The sequence below is a fragment of the Oryx dammah genome, unplaced genomic scaffold, assembly GCF_014754425.2.
Source record: "Oryx dammah isolate SB20612 unplaced genomic scaffold, SCBI_Odam_1.1 HiC_scaffold_10, whole genome shotgun sequence".
Taxonomy (NCBI): Eukaryota; Metazoa; Chordata; class Mammalia; order Artiodactyla; family Bovidae; genus Oryx; species Oryx dammah.
The window spans coordinates 21558807-21574367 of record NW_024070194.1 but is presented as its reverse complement, the minus strand read 5'-3'; the positions used below and the strand labels follow the sequence as shown (position 1 = coordinate 21574367).

General features: G+C 44.5%; 1 protein-coding gene across 2 annotated transcripts in view; it reads left to right on the top strand.

Annotated features, from left to right (window-relative positions):
- Nucleotides 1–14627, top strand: part of KIF3B (kinesin family member 3B) — a 38935-nt gene extending 24308 nt beyond the window's left edge. For both annotated transcript variants that reach the window (XM_040247567.1, XM_040247568.1), the window contains 7 exons: nt 2095–2196; nt 2409–2531; nt 2639–2757; nt 7510–7623; nt 8310–8415; nt 10481–10659; nt 11245–14627. In XM_040247567.1, the coding sequence (XP_040103501.1) occupies nt 2095–2196; nt 2409–2531; nt 2639–2757; nt 7510–7623; nt 8310–8415; nt 10481–10659; nt 11245–11338 (837 nt within the window). In that variant the 3' untranslated portion in view covers nt 11339–14627. The remainder of the gene's footprint in view (nt 1–2094; nt 2197–2408; nt 2532–2638; nt 2758–7509; nt 7624–8309; nt 8416–10480; nt 10660–11244) is intronic.
- Nucleotides 14628–15561: the final 934 nt, after the last annotated feature.

The following is a 15561-nucleotide window of genomic DNA, read 5'->3' as shown; positions in this document are numbered from 1 at the left end:
AGATCACCCCCAGGGTGCTCCCTTGCACCAGGCCCTGTGTGCCAGTGGCTGAGTAGAACTCTAGAGTGTGGAGGCGCCCGTGTTCTTTCTGGCACCAATTCCCTCGGGTGCCTGGACTCTGGGCCGCCAAAGGGCTTTCCTGGCAGAGGAGAGCACAGCTGGCTGTGGAAAACCGAGGATGACCACTGCTTGACAACCCGCCAGAATTTCTTTGAAGCATTGGGTTCTGTCTTGTGTTTATGCAGACTTTGATTTCTACTCTAAAATGTGTCTGTGTTTATTAATTAAAAAAAAAAAATGCCAAAGTGATCTCTTTCCTGCCTCCCCTTCCCCCACCATGTGAAGCTGTACTTTATCTGTGGCATCATATCTATAGCCCTTTCACAGAGCTGGGTCCTGTTTGACTTCAGAAGTAGGGATCCTTTGTAGGACTCTCAAGACCTGGTGTGAAAATGGAGTCACATACAACACAATTAGAAAGTAACTGTGTTCTGGGGAGGGGCTTACTATGGGGTTCTGTTATGTCACTTGACCCTTCCTGACTCCTGCACTGTGTAACTGGGTATGCTTGTGTTTGATCTGCATGTGGTATTTTTAAAGATCACGGCTTTTATTCAAGCCCAGGAGCACCTAGACTCTAAACAACCTGGGGTAGTCAGGCAACTCTCAGAAGCCAAGTATGGCCAGACTCAGCATCAGCTCAAGGTCACTGGACCTCTCACATGTTTTATTTATGGGGGAATGACATGACATCTGTCTTTCTCAATCCCTGGATGATATACAGTCATAGGACAAAAGAATTTTAGAGCTGGAAGGGAGTGTGTTGGGGGTGGTGATTACTAATCAGTCCAGCCTTTTCATTTGGAAAGAAGAGGAAAGTCTCAGGGGCTGAAACATGGCAGCAGGGGTAGAAGTTTCTTTAAAGCAAGGTTGCAGAGTTTTCGGAGCCCGTGCTTCTCAGGTGCAAATCATTCCCCTGGCTTCAGCCCTCATCTAAATGCTGAAGGTTTTCAGTCTGCATGGTTAGCCCAGAGCTGTCTCCTAACATCCCAGCTGATAGCCTCTGCCTGCTGGGTATTTCCACGGAGATGCCCAGGGCCACGCAGAGCCTGCTTCAGCCTGCCTTTCCTCAGTCTAGCCAGACTCCTTCCTAGGAGTTATCATTGCCAGCTGCCACTCTCTCTCCCATGGTCTCTGAATCCTGCCTCTCTCGGACCCATCCACTTTGCTCTCCCAACCTCTCCTGCCCCGCCTCAGGCCTGAAACCTTAAAACAGCCTCCTGTCTGCTCTCACTCCACCCAGCCTGCCCTTTTCCAGTTATTCTTCCTGTTGCAGGGGAGTTTTGTTTCTAAAACACAGATCTGCGTATGTATCCTAGTGCTCAAAGGACACGTCAGTGGTTCCTGCAGTTCTCAGGGTCAAGCTTAGTCTCCCAAACAAGGCTTGGAGGTTTTTGAACTACCTCCTGATTGCTTTGCCAACTTCATGTATCACCACTTTCTACCCTACCCTCTGAAAACAATTTTTTTTTCCTGAGCTGTTTCCTATTTTTACTTTAGCACTCTTGTAGCTGTCCCTTGAGACAGGAAGCTTTTTCCCTGACTGCCTTTGGGAAGAGCCTGAATTCCCTCCTTCCTGTGTGCCTCTCCCTGTATTACTCTGTCCTTTCCTCATGATAAGATCTGACTCCATCTGATAAGAACCTGCTTATTTGTGGCCCTCTGTGGACTCTCAGCTTTTGACTCATATTCATAGTGGCATCCTCAGTACCTAGCGTGTAGAAGGTGCTTAATAGGTTCTAACTGAGGTCAATACTTCATACAAACCAAAAATTCTCTTTAAAATATAAAGCTGAAATTCATGTATGTCTAGGGAAGCTGTGTCTTCAGTATTTCCATTATAAAGCCCTAGTGAAGCCGCCAAAGCTCCACCCGAGTGATGAGAAAGGCCCAGCTGAGCACAGTATATTTTCCCTAAGAATCTACCCGCTTTGGCTCGGTCCGGAGCTCTTTGTCTTTCACAGGCTTCCCTGTGAGGAGCTATGTTCTGAGTGAGACCACTCACGACATGGATTCTGCTCTTTTCTCACAAAGGCCATGGAGAGTAAGCTGCTTGTTGGAGGAAAAAATATAGTAGATCATACAAATGAACAGCAGAAAATCCTGGAGCAGAAACGGCAAGAAATTGCAGAACAGGTAACTTGTCATTCCTTTTGGGAGAGAATGGAGTGGGGTGGGGTGCGTTAATGCTACAGAGCAAGTATCTTTTCTATTAGACTCTTCAAAGGTGATGGAAAGGACATGTGTCAGCCCCTTCCTGGTGGGAGACTGATCTAGAGCACCCAGCCCCATATTCTTGAATAGACGTTGTCTGTAGGCACACTGATCAGTTTTGTGACATTGCTCAGAAACGTCGAGAAAGAGAAATCCAGCAGCAGATGGAAAGCCGAGACGAGGAGACCTTGGAACTGAAGGAGACGTACAGCTCATTGCAGCAAGAGGTGGACATCAAGACCAAGAAACTCAAAAAGGTAGGAAAGGAATGAGGCAGGCAGAGGCTCCTTGAGGTGTGGGGCAGAGAGTGAACCCTGTTGTCTAGAGGGCTGCCCGGCTCAGCCGCCTCTCCTGTTGTTTCCAGCTCTTCTCTAAGCTTCAGGCAGTCAAGGCAGAGATCCATGACCTTCAAGAAGAGCACATCAAAGAGCGGCAGGAGCTGGAGCAGACCCAGAATGAGCTCACCAGGGAGCTGAAGCTCAAGTAAGTCCTGGGCTGCTTGCTGTGTTGTTGTTTGTTAAGTAGGAAACCCCTCAGAAGACAGGGCCCCTGCTTGCTTCTCTCCATCTCTCGCCACCTTGTCTGTCTTCTGTTTATTCCTAAGAAAGTTATTTTCTGTCTCTGCATCCCATCTGTTAACTGAGTATCTTCACCGGATGATCTCCAAGTTCCTCCCACTCTGCCTTCCTGAAGCCATTATCTATTGATGAAAGGGAATCTTTTATTAATTAGAATTTTCTGAATGGTATAAGGAACACCCAAATATCCATTGCCCAGTGGTGGTGGTGGTTTAATCGCTAAGTCATGTCTGACTCTTGTGATCCCATGGACTATAGCCTGCCAGGCTCCTCTGTCCATGGGATTTCCCAGGCAGGAAGGCAGGAATACTGGAGTGGGTTGCCATTTTTTTCTGCAGGGGATCTTCCTGACCCAGGGATCGAACCCAAGTGTCCTGCATTGCAGGCGGATTCTTTACTGCTGAGCTACTGGGAAAGCCCAAGATGCCATGATACACAGTCTTTTGTCCTCCATCTTTCATAGTTTGGTTGCTTTGGTTTTTTTGTTTGTGTTTTTTAGGGGGGTGGGCTGCACCATGTAGCATGCAGAATCTTATTTCTCCCACCAGGGATTGAATCCTTGCCCCCTTCAGTGAAAGCACAGATCTTTACCCTCATAAAAATATTTTAAAGCAAATCTTACATCATGTTACCTCATTCCTACATACTTACGTATGTACCACAGTGTTTTTTTTTTTTTAAGAAAATCTTTATTGAGATATAATTCACATACCATACAGTTCACTTATTTAAAGTATACAAGATACAAGTCAGTTTTTTTCCTGTGGCTGCACAGCTTAGGGAATATGTTCCCTCACCAAGGATTGAACCTGGGCCACAGCATTGAAAGCCAGGAATCCTAACCATTAGGTAACCAGGGAACTCCCCCACAAGTCATTTAAATATGTATACATATGTTTACTTAGCTGTAAAGTCAACACTACAGTCTAATTTTAGAACATTTGTGTGTGCCCTCACCCAAAGAAAACATGTACCAGTTGTCAGTCACTCCTTATTATCTCCCCCTCCAGCCTTATAAGTAACTGATCTACTTTCTGACTCTGTAAATTAATCTATTCTGGACTTTCGTATACACGGAATTATATAGTCTGTGGTCTTTTGTGGCTGGCTTCTTTCAATTAACATGTTTTCAGGAGTTATCCATGTTGCAGCATGTTAGCACTTCATTTTGTAGAGCTGACCCATATTATATGAATATTCCACATTTTATTTATCCATTCATTGGGTTGTTTCTGCTTTTCAGCTATAATTAATAATGCTGCTATGAACATTTGTGTCCAAGTTTAATTGCGGACTTAACATTTTTAGTTTTCTTAGGTTATCCAAGAGTCTTACAGATTTAGGTCTTACATTTAGTCTATGATCCGTTTAGAGTTAATTTCTTACATGGTCTGAAGTATAGTTCCAAATGCATTCTTTTGCATGTGGATATTCAGTTGTCCCAGCACCTTTTTTTGAAAAGTGTCTTCTCTTTTTGTCTTTGCATCCTTGTTGAAAGTCAGTTGACCATAATTGTAAAGTTTATTTCTGTACCTCCAGTACTATTCTGTTGAACTATATGTCTGTCATTATTCCAGTATCAACTGTCTTATTTACTGTAGCTTTGTAGTAAGTTTTGAAATGAGAAAATGTGAGTGCCCCAATGTTTTGTTCTTTTTCAAGATTCTTTTGGCTATTCAGGGTCTCGTGCATTTCCAGATAAACTTTAAGATCAGCTTCTCAATTTCTGCAAAAGAAAAACAGTTGAGATTTTGATCGAAATTGTGTTGACTGTATAGATCAATTTGGAGAGTATTGTTATCTTAACAGTATTAAGTATGCTGACCCATGAACATGGGATGTTTTTCCATTTATTTAAATCTTCTTTAATTTCTGTCATAAATGTTTGTATTTTTCATTGCATAGTCTTTGCACTTCTTTTGTTAAATTTATACCTAAGTATTTTATTTTTTTGATGCTATCATATGAGGAATTGTTTTCTTTATTTTCAGAATGTTTATTCTGAAGCTACTGTGTCAGAGTTAAAATTGATTTTTGTGGATGTAATGATATATTTTCACCTAACAAAATTAACATTGTTTCTTAGTAATTCTCTCATACCCTACCCATATTTGGACTTTCTTGGTTTATTTGTATTAAGATCTACATAAGGACTATATATTGCATTTAGTTATTATGTCTGTTATGCTTATTTTAATCTGGAGCAACCCCTTTCCTTTTTAGAAACTTTTTTTCATAGTTGTATTGTTGAAAAGGCTGGGGCAGTTAGCCTAGAGAAATATACCACATTCTGGATTTGTCAGGATGCTTCTTCTTCATGGTGTCATTTAGCTTGCATCTCTATCTTCTTTACTTTCCTTTAACTGAAGGTGAACTCTGAAGGACTGGTTCCCAACCTTGATTACACACACAAATCATCGCAGGAGTTTTTAAAAATAGTGACACTTGGGTCCTACCCAAGAGGTTCTGATTTCACTCATCTAGGTAGTGGTCCTTAAACTTTCAGCAGGTACCAGTTCATCTGAAGGGCTTGTTAAACGTGGATCGCTGGGCCCCACATCCAGAGAATCTGATTCAGCACATCTGGGGTGGGGCCTGAGCATTTGCATTCACAAGTACCAGCTGTTGTTTCTGCTGGTTTTTGAGCACACTTTGAGAATCACTGATCTCTCACGAGGTCTGACTAAGATATTGTAAGTGATATTGATGTGCAGCCTGGCTTGAGAACCATTGAGCTAATGGTTTCAGTCAACATGATCTTTGTGTAACTCCATTATTTCATTAGGGGTTTTGCAAATTAAAAAAAATTTTTTTAATATCAGTTCTTCCACTTCATTTGCTCAAAGTTTTCTTTAAAGAGGAACTTTTCATTGAGAAGGAAATGGCAGTCCACTCCAGTATTCTTGCCTGGAAAATCCTGTGGACAGAGGAGCTGGTGGGCTACAGTCTATGGGGTCGCAAAGAGTCAGACACAACTTAGCAACTAAACACAACTGCAGCAACAAAGACTCAGTGCAGCCAAAAATAAATATATATATATTTTTAAAAAGAACTTTCAAAGAGATTCTTTTAATGATTAAGTTGTAAATTTGGGAAGGAGTCCTTAAAATTAAATATATGTGTTAGCCCTCTTGCTAGGCATGTACACCTAGAAAAAATGTCAGAACAAAATATGTCAAAATATGCTTCTGAGTATTGAAATTGTAGTTGTATTTCTCACATTACACCCTGCATAGAATGTAGGTTCTTAGTTCCCTGACCAGTGATCGAATCTGCACCCTCTGCCTTGGGAGGTCAGAGCGTTAACCACTTCACCACCAGGGAAGTCTCACATTTTCTAATGTATAAGTAAGATATTTTAAATCACAAAAAAAGGACCCCAAATATATGAAAAATCATTTCTTAAATAGTCAAATAAAGAGAAAATGTCATCTCTTCAAATTATTTTTTTAAGGAAGTAATTTTCATTGTTCTGTCTCTTCTTCATATCTACTGAATAAACAGCAAGCCAGCCTGTTTCTCATAGTCCCCTCGACCTCTGTGGTGTTTGTTTTGTGTGTCTCTGACGTTCACACCCTGTTGGCATTGTTCTGTTCTGAGGTCTGGAAGGAGTGCACTCAGAGAGGGGCAGGAAACAGTCATCACCATGGAGAGACACAGCTCAGCGGGTTCCAGTTCCATTGTCTGCTGTGTTCCCTGGGTGCTTCTGAGGCAGAGACTCTTCTCAGAAATGGTCTTCATTCTCAGGGGTCTAGGGGCCTGAAGTGCATCTTGTTCTCCTCTTTGTTCCGGTGATTAGAATGTGGAGTTTTCCACCTTGGGCAACAGTCCATAGGACTGGAGGAAGGCATTTGAAATTGTAATCTGTTTTCAGCATTTTGGAAATTAAGGAGCAGGTTTAGCAGTACCAGTGGCCCTCCCCCAAGTACTTAGCACAAGTTCACTGCAGCATAGCCCAGGCATTGCCTTCCTCTTTATTTTTAAAAATTATTTATTTACTTGACTCAAAAACTGTGGGATCTTAGTTCCCCGACATCAGGCCCCTCGCATTGGAAGTGTGGAGTCTTAGCCAGTGGACCACCAGGGAAGTCCCTCCCTTCCTCTTTAGTCCTTCTACCTCCTCAAGCTGCTACTCCTTGGGGATAAGTGACCTTTCCATATTCCTACAATAGCTGCTGCTAAGTTGCTTTAGTCGTGTTCGACTCTGTGCGACCCCATAGACGGCAGCCTGCCAGGCTTCCCCGTCCCTGGGATTCTCCAGGCAAGAACACTGGAGTGGGTTGCCCTTTCCTTCTCCAGTGCGTGAAAGTGAAGTCACTCAGTTGTGTCCGACTCTTAGCAACCCTATGGACTGTAGCCTACCAGGCTCCTCTGTCCCTGGGATTTCCCAGGCAAGAGTATTGGAGTGGGGTGCCATTGCCTTCTCCATTCCTACGATAGACCTGTCAGCATACCTAAGAGTCTCAAGCAGGGGCCAGTGTCGTTCATGTCTGTACCCCAGCTCCTAGTATGATGGTAGTCCCGTTGTACCTGCTCAGTAGTTGTTGGTTGAGTGACTTGGCCCTTACCTATTACTTGCTTCATGTGGGACCAGATAGCCAGCACCCCATTCTTGTTCTTTGTCCATCTATTCGCCTGTGTATGTGTGCTCTTACAGGCATCTTATTATAGAAAACTTCATTCCTCTGGAAGAAAAAAGTAAAATTATGAATAGATCCTTCTTCGATGAAGAGGAAGATCATTGGAAATTACATCCTATAACCAGACTGGAGTAAGTCACTGTTGACTTGTAATGTGGGAATGGGGTGGGGTAGAATGTTGATAAGCTGGACTTGGCCAGAGGAGAATGGTAAAATGCAGTCTGATTCCTTTGAACTTGGAACCAATTGCAGCTGTGACTTTGTGGCTGCTCTAAGTTCATGAGGTAAACATTTGGTGACGAGTGTGGTATTAGGAATTGGGAAACATTATCATAGTGAACTAATGGCCTTTCCCAAGTTCCTGCTCTTCAGCTTCCCCAGATGTCCAGTGAAGTGTGCCAGGCCAAGGGAGGGGCAGTACATAGGTGTTATCTTATCCGTCAGTCTGACTGTGTGGAGGATTCTCAGTCTCTGTCTGGGTCCTGCTGGAAAGATGAGAGAAGTCTGCCAAGGATGTGGGAATGGGGAGTGTGGACAGCTCAGCTTCATGCCTGCTATCTAAGAACTGGATGATGACTCAGAGCCCCTCCAGCTTGAAAGATGCATGATGCTCACATGTGAATCAGAAAGCAATTCAAGCAGAAAATATAAGCAGCTCCCGCCCCATTTACATGTCAGCCCTCAGTCCAGGGAGTTTCCCATTTCAGGTTCTACCTAAAGGAGGCTCAGAATTTTCTGAGTGCTAGTTTCACAGTCCCAATCCTGGGACTGTGGGACACACTGTGGCCTGGGTCTTGAGCACACAGTCCATTTCCAGGAACCAGCAGATGATGAAAAGGCCAGTCTCAGCTGTGGGATACAGGAGACCGTTGAGCCAGCACGCAAGAATGTCCATGATGGTTCGTCCAGACGTTCGATACAGGGTGAGAAGATTGTACTCATGTTTCTCTCCTCTCTGTCCTGGAGGAGTTTAAATTTATGTAAACCCTTTGATCCGTCTGCACAGTCACAATTTGTATCCTGACACTTTTAAGAGGGACCTGAGGACAGCTACATTAATAACAATTATAACAAATAATATGTATGATTAATGAATCATAAATAACAAGGTAAAAGAGAATGAGATTTAGAAAATTAGGGCTAGGGAAGGAGAGAGTACATACTGTAGTCCATGTGGCCAATACACATTAATAGTGAGTTTCAGAATGGCCTTGTGGGGAGACGGGAAAGAAAGATGTCTAATGACAGGAGATGGAGGTTCGTGAAAGAACTTGTGGTCCTTCCATTTAACAGAATATGTGTGAGCCATGTAGTTATTTGAAGTGACGTAATTGATAACTAGTTAATGACCCAAGCATATTTTACAGTAGAAACACCATACAGGCTTCTGTTTATAAAGCACTGGCCATGCAGCAGGCCCTGTACTCAGCGCTTTGCTGTTCTATGTGACTGAGCCTTCTCACTCACTGTGTGGTCAGTCCTGTGGCTTAAAAGTTCAGGTAGCTGGTAAGTGGATGAGCCAGGAGATGCAGGTATTGTTCAGCTATAGAACAATTGGTCCTGAAAGCATATATATGAATTTAAAAGTCGGGTGCAAAGTAGATCAAAATGTGAACTGGTAATTGCTGGTTAATGAAAGCACATTCATTTAAAATTTTCTTCATTTTGCTTATCTGTATTTTTTATAACGATCCATGGGGAACCTCTATTATGTTTATTTATTTAGACTGCACTGCATGGCTTATGGGATCTTAGTTTCCCCAACCAGGGTTCGCACCTGGACCACAGCAGTGAAAGCACCAAGTCCTAACCACTGAACTACCAGGGAGTTCTCTGAATTACTTTTATGATGAAAGCTTGTCACTTAAAAATTTTAAGATGTTTTTGAGTCTCCCTTGGCAGCCAGAGCAAGGCAGATTAGGACTAGTTAACTCTTCAAGCACCGTTCTTCCTGGCACTGAGTTATTCTGAATAAGGAAAACAAAAGCAAAAAAGAGATTATCAGATGTGGCTTTATGTCGTGGAAGATGAGGGATGTGTCAGAGTCCTCAGAAGCATTTTTCTAGCAGTTTTAGAGGATGCATATCTTACCAGTTTATTTCATGTCTTCAGCCTAAAAACATGATTTTAAAGCCAACAAATCAAATACATGGGTTTCCAGGGGGCTTACCTTGATCCAGAGAGAATTTCAAGCAGTGGCGCTCAGATGATTTTAGCAACAGACCTGCTCCATTGAGAGACATGTATTGCAGTATCTCAAGATATAAAATTGATCAACGGAGCCATTCCATTCTCTCCCGTAACCTCCTCCCAGCTGGTTTCTCTCATGCCCCCGCCAGGGCCTTGGGGCTTGAACTCCACCGACTGGGAGGAGCTAGAGGGGAAGATGTGGAGCCATGGGTGTTCTTCCCTCGTCACCCTCAGCTTGGTGTTTAGGGGCTAGGAAAAGGCCCACCACAGACTATCGAGTGATGGAATCTCTCTACAAGGCCAGTTATGAGGCAGAGCCTGCTCTGATTTTCAAAATCTGATAATAAGCACGTACACTGCCCCCTGCACACACTCCACATATATGCACCATACCTGCCTCCTTCCCTCTACAGCCAGAAAATTCATCAGAGCTGCTGTAGGTGTGGAGATTTTTGATGACTACAATTTTCTTCTGCATATATTTTTATATTTTTATACTGTCTACAATAAATGGGTTGTACTTAATTTATTATTTTCTCTTGATTATTCCCCTTAGGGTGCAATACACATTCTTTTTTTTTTTTTAAAGGAAAACAGAGAAAAGCATAGAAAGTAAAATAAAAGTCATCTGAAATGGCACCAGGAAAAAAGTTATAAAACTACATCACTTTTTCTAGACAGACCCTTGGTAGGCTTTGAGTAGCAAGCAATCTGAGGTTCTGTTCTTGGGTTTAGATTGTTAGAACTCCTTTTGTCTGATTGGACGCCATCCTAGCTGTCTTGGCTCTGCTTCTGTAGGCAGAAAACATCATGCTGCTGGAGCTGGACATGCCCAGTCGGACCACCAGAGACTACGAGGGCCCCGCCATCGCCCCCAAGGTCCAGGCCGCGTTGGATGCAGCTCTGCAGGATGAAGATGAGATACAGGTGGATGCATCGTCCTTTGAAAGCACTGCACATAAGAAAGCCAAGGCCAGGTGTGTGGCTCTGGGGACCTGTGTTTGAGCAGAACATGTTTGAACAAGGACAGATGAGGGGAGAGGGTAGCAAATGTGCTTGTTTATCATAGAACAAAGTGGCAAAGCCCGAGTTAACCTCGGTCTGTCTGCATCCACAGCCCAGGCTCTGAGCCTCAATTTAAATAACCAGCCACTTAATTTGGTGCTCAATTAGAACTCCTGTCTTATTAAATTCCGGATTAGAAGTTTAAGGAAAATAACTGAGTACAAAGCCAAAAATGGAAGGAATTTTACTTGCATACTTAGTTTTTTTTTTTTTTTTTCCTTCTTACCAATTTGGAGAAGACAGTCAAGATGTAATTTTAATGGAAGAACAATTGCTGAGAATCAAGAGTCCCCTCCCTAAGGTGTCATCCGTCCATTGTCGGGTCATGTTGGCTATCCGAGAGGGTCATGCTGTGCCAGTCTCTGGTGGTTTTACAATTGAAAGTCCATGAGGCAAGGCCACTCTGAGACATAATGGCCATTGATGGGAAGGGAGGCTTATCTGCATCAGAGAGAGCGATGGGATGTGTAATGGACGTATGTGCTTGACTCTTGCAGGCCTAAAAGTGGAAGGAAGTCGGGCTCCTCCTCTTCCTCAGGAACCCCCGCATCTCAGCTTTATCCACAGCCTCGGGGGCTAGTTCCAAAGTAAAGCCACTTCCCCCTCTCCCAGGTTACAAACAGCCTTGCCTTCTGGGAGAAGAGACAAGCAAAAACCTGCAGAGAGGACTTGACCCCAAACTCAGAACCATTCCCCTGGGGAGAAGCAATGGCCTCTTTGCCGATGAACCAACTTAATCTGGTCGAACAGGCTGGTCGTAAGACGGCACTCAGTTCCTCTGGGACTTTTCCTTTAATTAGCATCTCAGAACTGCCTGGATAAGGTAAAGTGTGATAGCTGGAGTGGAAAGCAAGAGAGTGACCGGTGACCTTGCTTCCCTTCTCCCTTGCCACCTCCTCTCCTTTTCCTTGCTGTCCCATCCTCTCCCCTCTACTTTTCTAGCCTGTTCTTTATACTGGGCTCCCTTCTTGTTGAACAGTAGGGCAAAATCAGGAGTCACCTCAGCAGACCAACTCTTTGGAGCCTCAGGATAAAGTGGCAAAGGGTCTGAAAAGCGAAAGTCCTAGAACTTGAGCAGGTGCTCGTTCTTATAGGTAGAAAATGAGAAATCTCATTTGGAGCGAAGCCTCTGAGGGGCACGGTCCATGCACCTCAGTAAGAAGTGGATCTGCTTTTGGGATCTGCTGAAGGAGCAGATATTTTCCAAGGAAGCTGCCAACTTCTGCTCCAGAAGGATTCCATGTCAGAAGCAATAGTAATAACACTTCCTCTGCCTCCTTGGAGAGTTTAGGGAAACAGCTTCTTTAGAACCTCAAAACCATGACCATCTTATCCAAGACGTGAATCTGCAAGCTGATGCCATGTCCACACGCCATGTCACTTTGCTCTTTATGGGTCACCATCTATTCCCATGCACATTCCCTGAGCGAACCTGCCTGGGACCATCCTCTGCCTCTGGAGCATGCTCTGCAGTGGGCCTGTATTTTGGGAAAAGGGAGGCTGTCTCTGCCTTCTCTGATGGGACCAGAGCTAGGGGCACGAGACACAGAGAAGCACTCCTGCGTCCCCTGTTTTGTTCCATCCTTGCATAGAGAGCTCTGGGGTGACGAGGTGGGTGCCAAGATGGAGTCGTGAGGCTTGGTGCAGTGGCAAAAGAAGATGTCACAGCTGGCACGGCAGAGGAATCCTGCCTGCCTCCAGCAGAAAACTCACCTAGTCCTAGAACTGGGGCTCCCCTGAGGCAGAGCCCGGGGCAGTAGCGAGGCATGGCCGTGTGATGGAATAGTTCAGAGGAGTTAGGAGTTCCCGTTTACATATACTGGTTTGGTTTGTGTTAGTTCTCTGTATTATTGAAACTCAGAATTTGGCTTTATGTTGGTCATTAGGTGGATGTTACTCATTTCCCCCTGTGAGAAGCTCATCAGTGTGTGTGGGTGTGCAAGCACAGTGGTGCCTGTGTTCTTTGAATGTGTCGTGTGTGTCTGTGAGAGAGAGACCAAGAACTTGCCCGACTTTAGAAGTACACTAACGTGTAGTTGTTGCCTTTGTCTATATTAAAGGCCCGCTGAATGACTAATCCAGGCTGGAAGCTCCCACGTGGGGGTCTGAGTCCACGAGCCAAGCCTGAGGGGACAATATGTGTCCCTAGTCGGCCACACCGGCGCACTTTGCTGGCACCGTGCCTCGGGAAGGTGGCGACTCAATGGGTCTTGAGTTATATTTTAACTCAGCTGCTCAGTTCCCAGGGCACATTTCTGGATCAGAACCCGTGGGAAAGAGGAGGTACCGAGTGCAATGTCTTAGCGTCCTGCAAATGGAGATCTGTCGTCTACCAGCTTATCTCCTGTTTAGTAACCATTCTTTCTGAACCCAGGGCCCTTTTCAGCAATTCGCGGAGCATAATGGAGGCATCCCTCATCTTTCCCGGGATCCAACTCTGTTCTTTATTATTTACTAAGAATGTCCCTGTTTGAACAGGAACCAAATGATGGGGTGGGTAGCCTAAGATGGTGACCTGCTGGTTACACCTGTCTCTTGGCACTACATTTCCTTGAAGCTGATCTGAATTCTGTAGGCTGAACATTTCCATCTAGAAAGTCTGAGAATTAAAAATTGCAGATAACCCTGTAGCTGAATACTGATGTCTCAAGGTGACTATTCTGACCATGGGTGGTTGAATGACCATGGAACTTTTCTAAGAAGGCAAAAGAAGCCAAGTTGATAGGCAGGGTCATGAAAACAGGCCTGCCTTGTACTCAGCTGTGTTCATCTGGTGATCTGTGAAATGAAGTCGAAGAACACCTGGCTGGAGGTTGAGTCTCCGGTGCTTTTCTTCTCTCAAAATGGATCCGATAAATATTTGAATAGAGTAGAGTGTCCTGCTGCCACCAGGGAGCTGCTGCTTTGGGCTCTGAGGGACCAGGTTTTTATTGTCTGTTGTCACGCTAGAATGTTCCAAGCCTTCTGAGCACCTTCACGTCAGCAGCAACTAATGAAAGCTGGCAGCAAGGCCCCAGGATCTAATAAGCTCATCTGAGAGAAGGAGTTTGAGACAAACGTGCAACTGCCCGCAGGAATGTATCTGGTTTCAGATTTCAAATCCCATGTCTCCCAGGCCCCTGGATTCAGAACTCAAGGCCACAAATCATAGGCATGAAGCACTTTCTTAAGACTCTACCCTAGCGCTGGATGGCTCCCCATTGAATGCCTGCATGCTGCTTGAATGGCACCACCCGCATCTCCACGACCACGGGCGTCAAGAGAGTTGCTCGGCTCCGGCGTGGGCCACGCTCTACTTCTCCTGTGTGACTCTTGTAAGTGCCCCTTCGCTGAATGTAGAATCGTTGCCAAGTTTGTGAGAAGTGTCCATTCCCTGTCAACATGGGATATCAGTCCAGCCTCACATTTCCCACTGGAGGTCAAGGCTCGGTGCGAACAACACCTTGGGCCATCTCAGCACCATCAGTGGACAAAAATGGGGCTATTAGTACACTCTGAAAGCCATAATCAGAATGCTCAGAAGGACCTGGGTAAGAACAGCAGGCCTGGCTATTGTCTATCGTGCAAGGCTGTGTCTTGTACTGTTTGGAAATCTGGCCCCCCTCCTCCCTGCCCTCGCTTCTTGAATGAAATGCTTCTGAGGTTATTTATGAAAGGAGTGATCCTGGGGCAGGCAGGAGGCAGTGGGCTCTATGGCTCCTTGGAGTTACTATTGATCTTGACCTTCTCCTTGGCTACCTTTAGACAAAGAATATGCCAATACTTGGGGCTCTGAGTTTTATAGTCAATATTTATTTGTATCATCTCTTTGTCTAGGAATGTAAAAGTGACTCTAAACTAAGATGTGTAATAAAAATCAGATTTATTGTACCTCCAAAAAGGTGTCCTCATAAATGACTGATGCTTCTGAGAACGACATGCTGGTGGCTGACACACTGCCAATTTATTTTAAACATTTGAATTTTTCCAGTGGGAGGAGGGTGGGAGTGGAACATGAAGACTGAGTTGGAATGTTGGCATTTAAAAAATATAGCAGCAAGGTAAAGGGACATGAAATGAAAGAGTGACAAAAGAATGCTTTTTGTGGTTTTCCATGGAAGTTCCTAAGACAGGCATGAAATTACTTTTAATTTCTGTGTTTTGTTTTTTAATGTTTCTTTACATTTATTATATACTTTAGAATATACATTTTTTAACACAAAAATATTTCATGTTATTTACTATCAAGAAAAAATTACCAGGAATGAGCAACTCATTGTTGGTCTTATGGTTTCTTATGTGCTCAGGCCTGCTGGAATGTCCCCCCACCCCAGGATGGAGGAGGGGTCATGTACCCTGTGTGAGGAGTGGAGACTCAATAGGAAGGAGCTCAGACCCTGGACTCTGAGCTCGGCTTGAATCCTGCTTGCGCCTATGCTTACTAGCTGTGCAACTATGAGGATTTTAGTTTTTTAGTTTTTCTCTCTAAACCTTGGTGTGTATGTGGGTGGGGGCGGGGGGGGGGCCCTTGTCTGTAAAACAGGGTCATAGTCACACCTAGAAGGGCCACTGTAAGGATTAGCATTGCATTTAAAGCAACAAGTACACAAGTATGTGGACAAAAGCAGACATTCTCAAATGTGGTTATTGGGAGTTCCCTGTGGTCCAGTGGTTAGGACTCCGCACTTTCACTGCTGAGGGCCTGAGTTTGATCCCTAGTGGGGGAACTAAGATCATACAAACTGTGTGGTGCGATTCCCTCGTACCCCAAAAGCCCCCACCCCACCCCTGCCACCACTCAATAATAAAATTATTTGGTTATTGCTATGACAGGG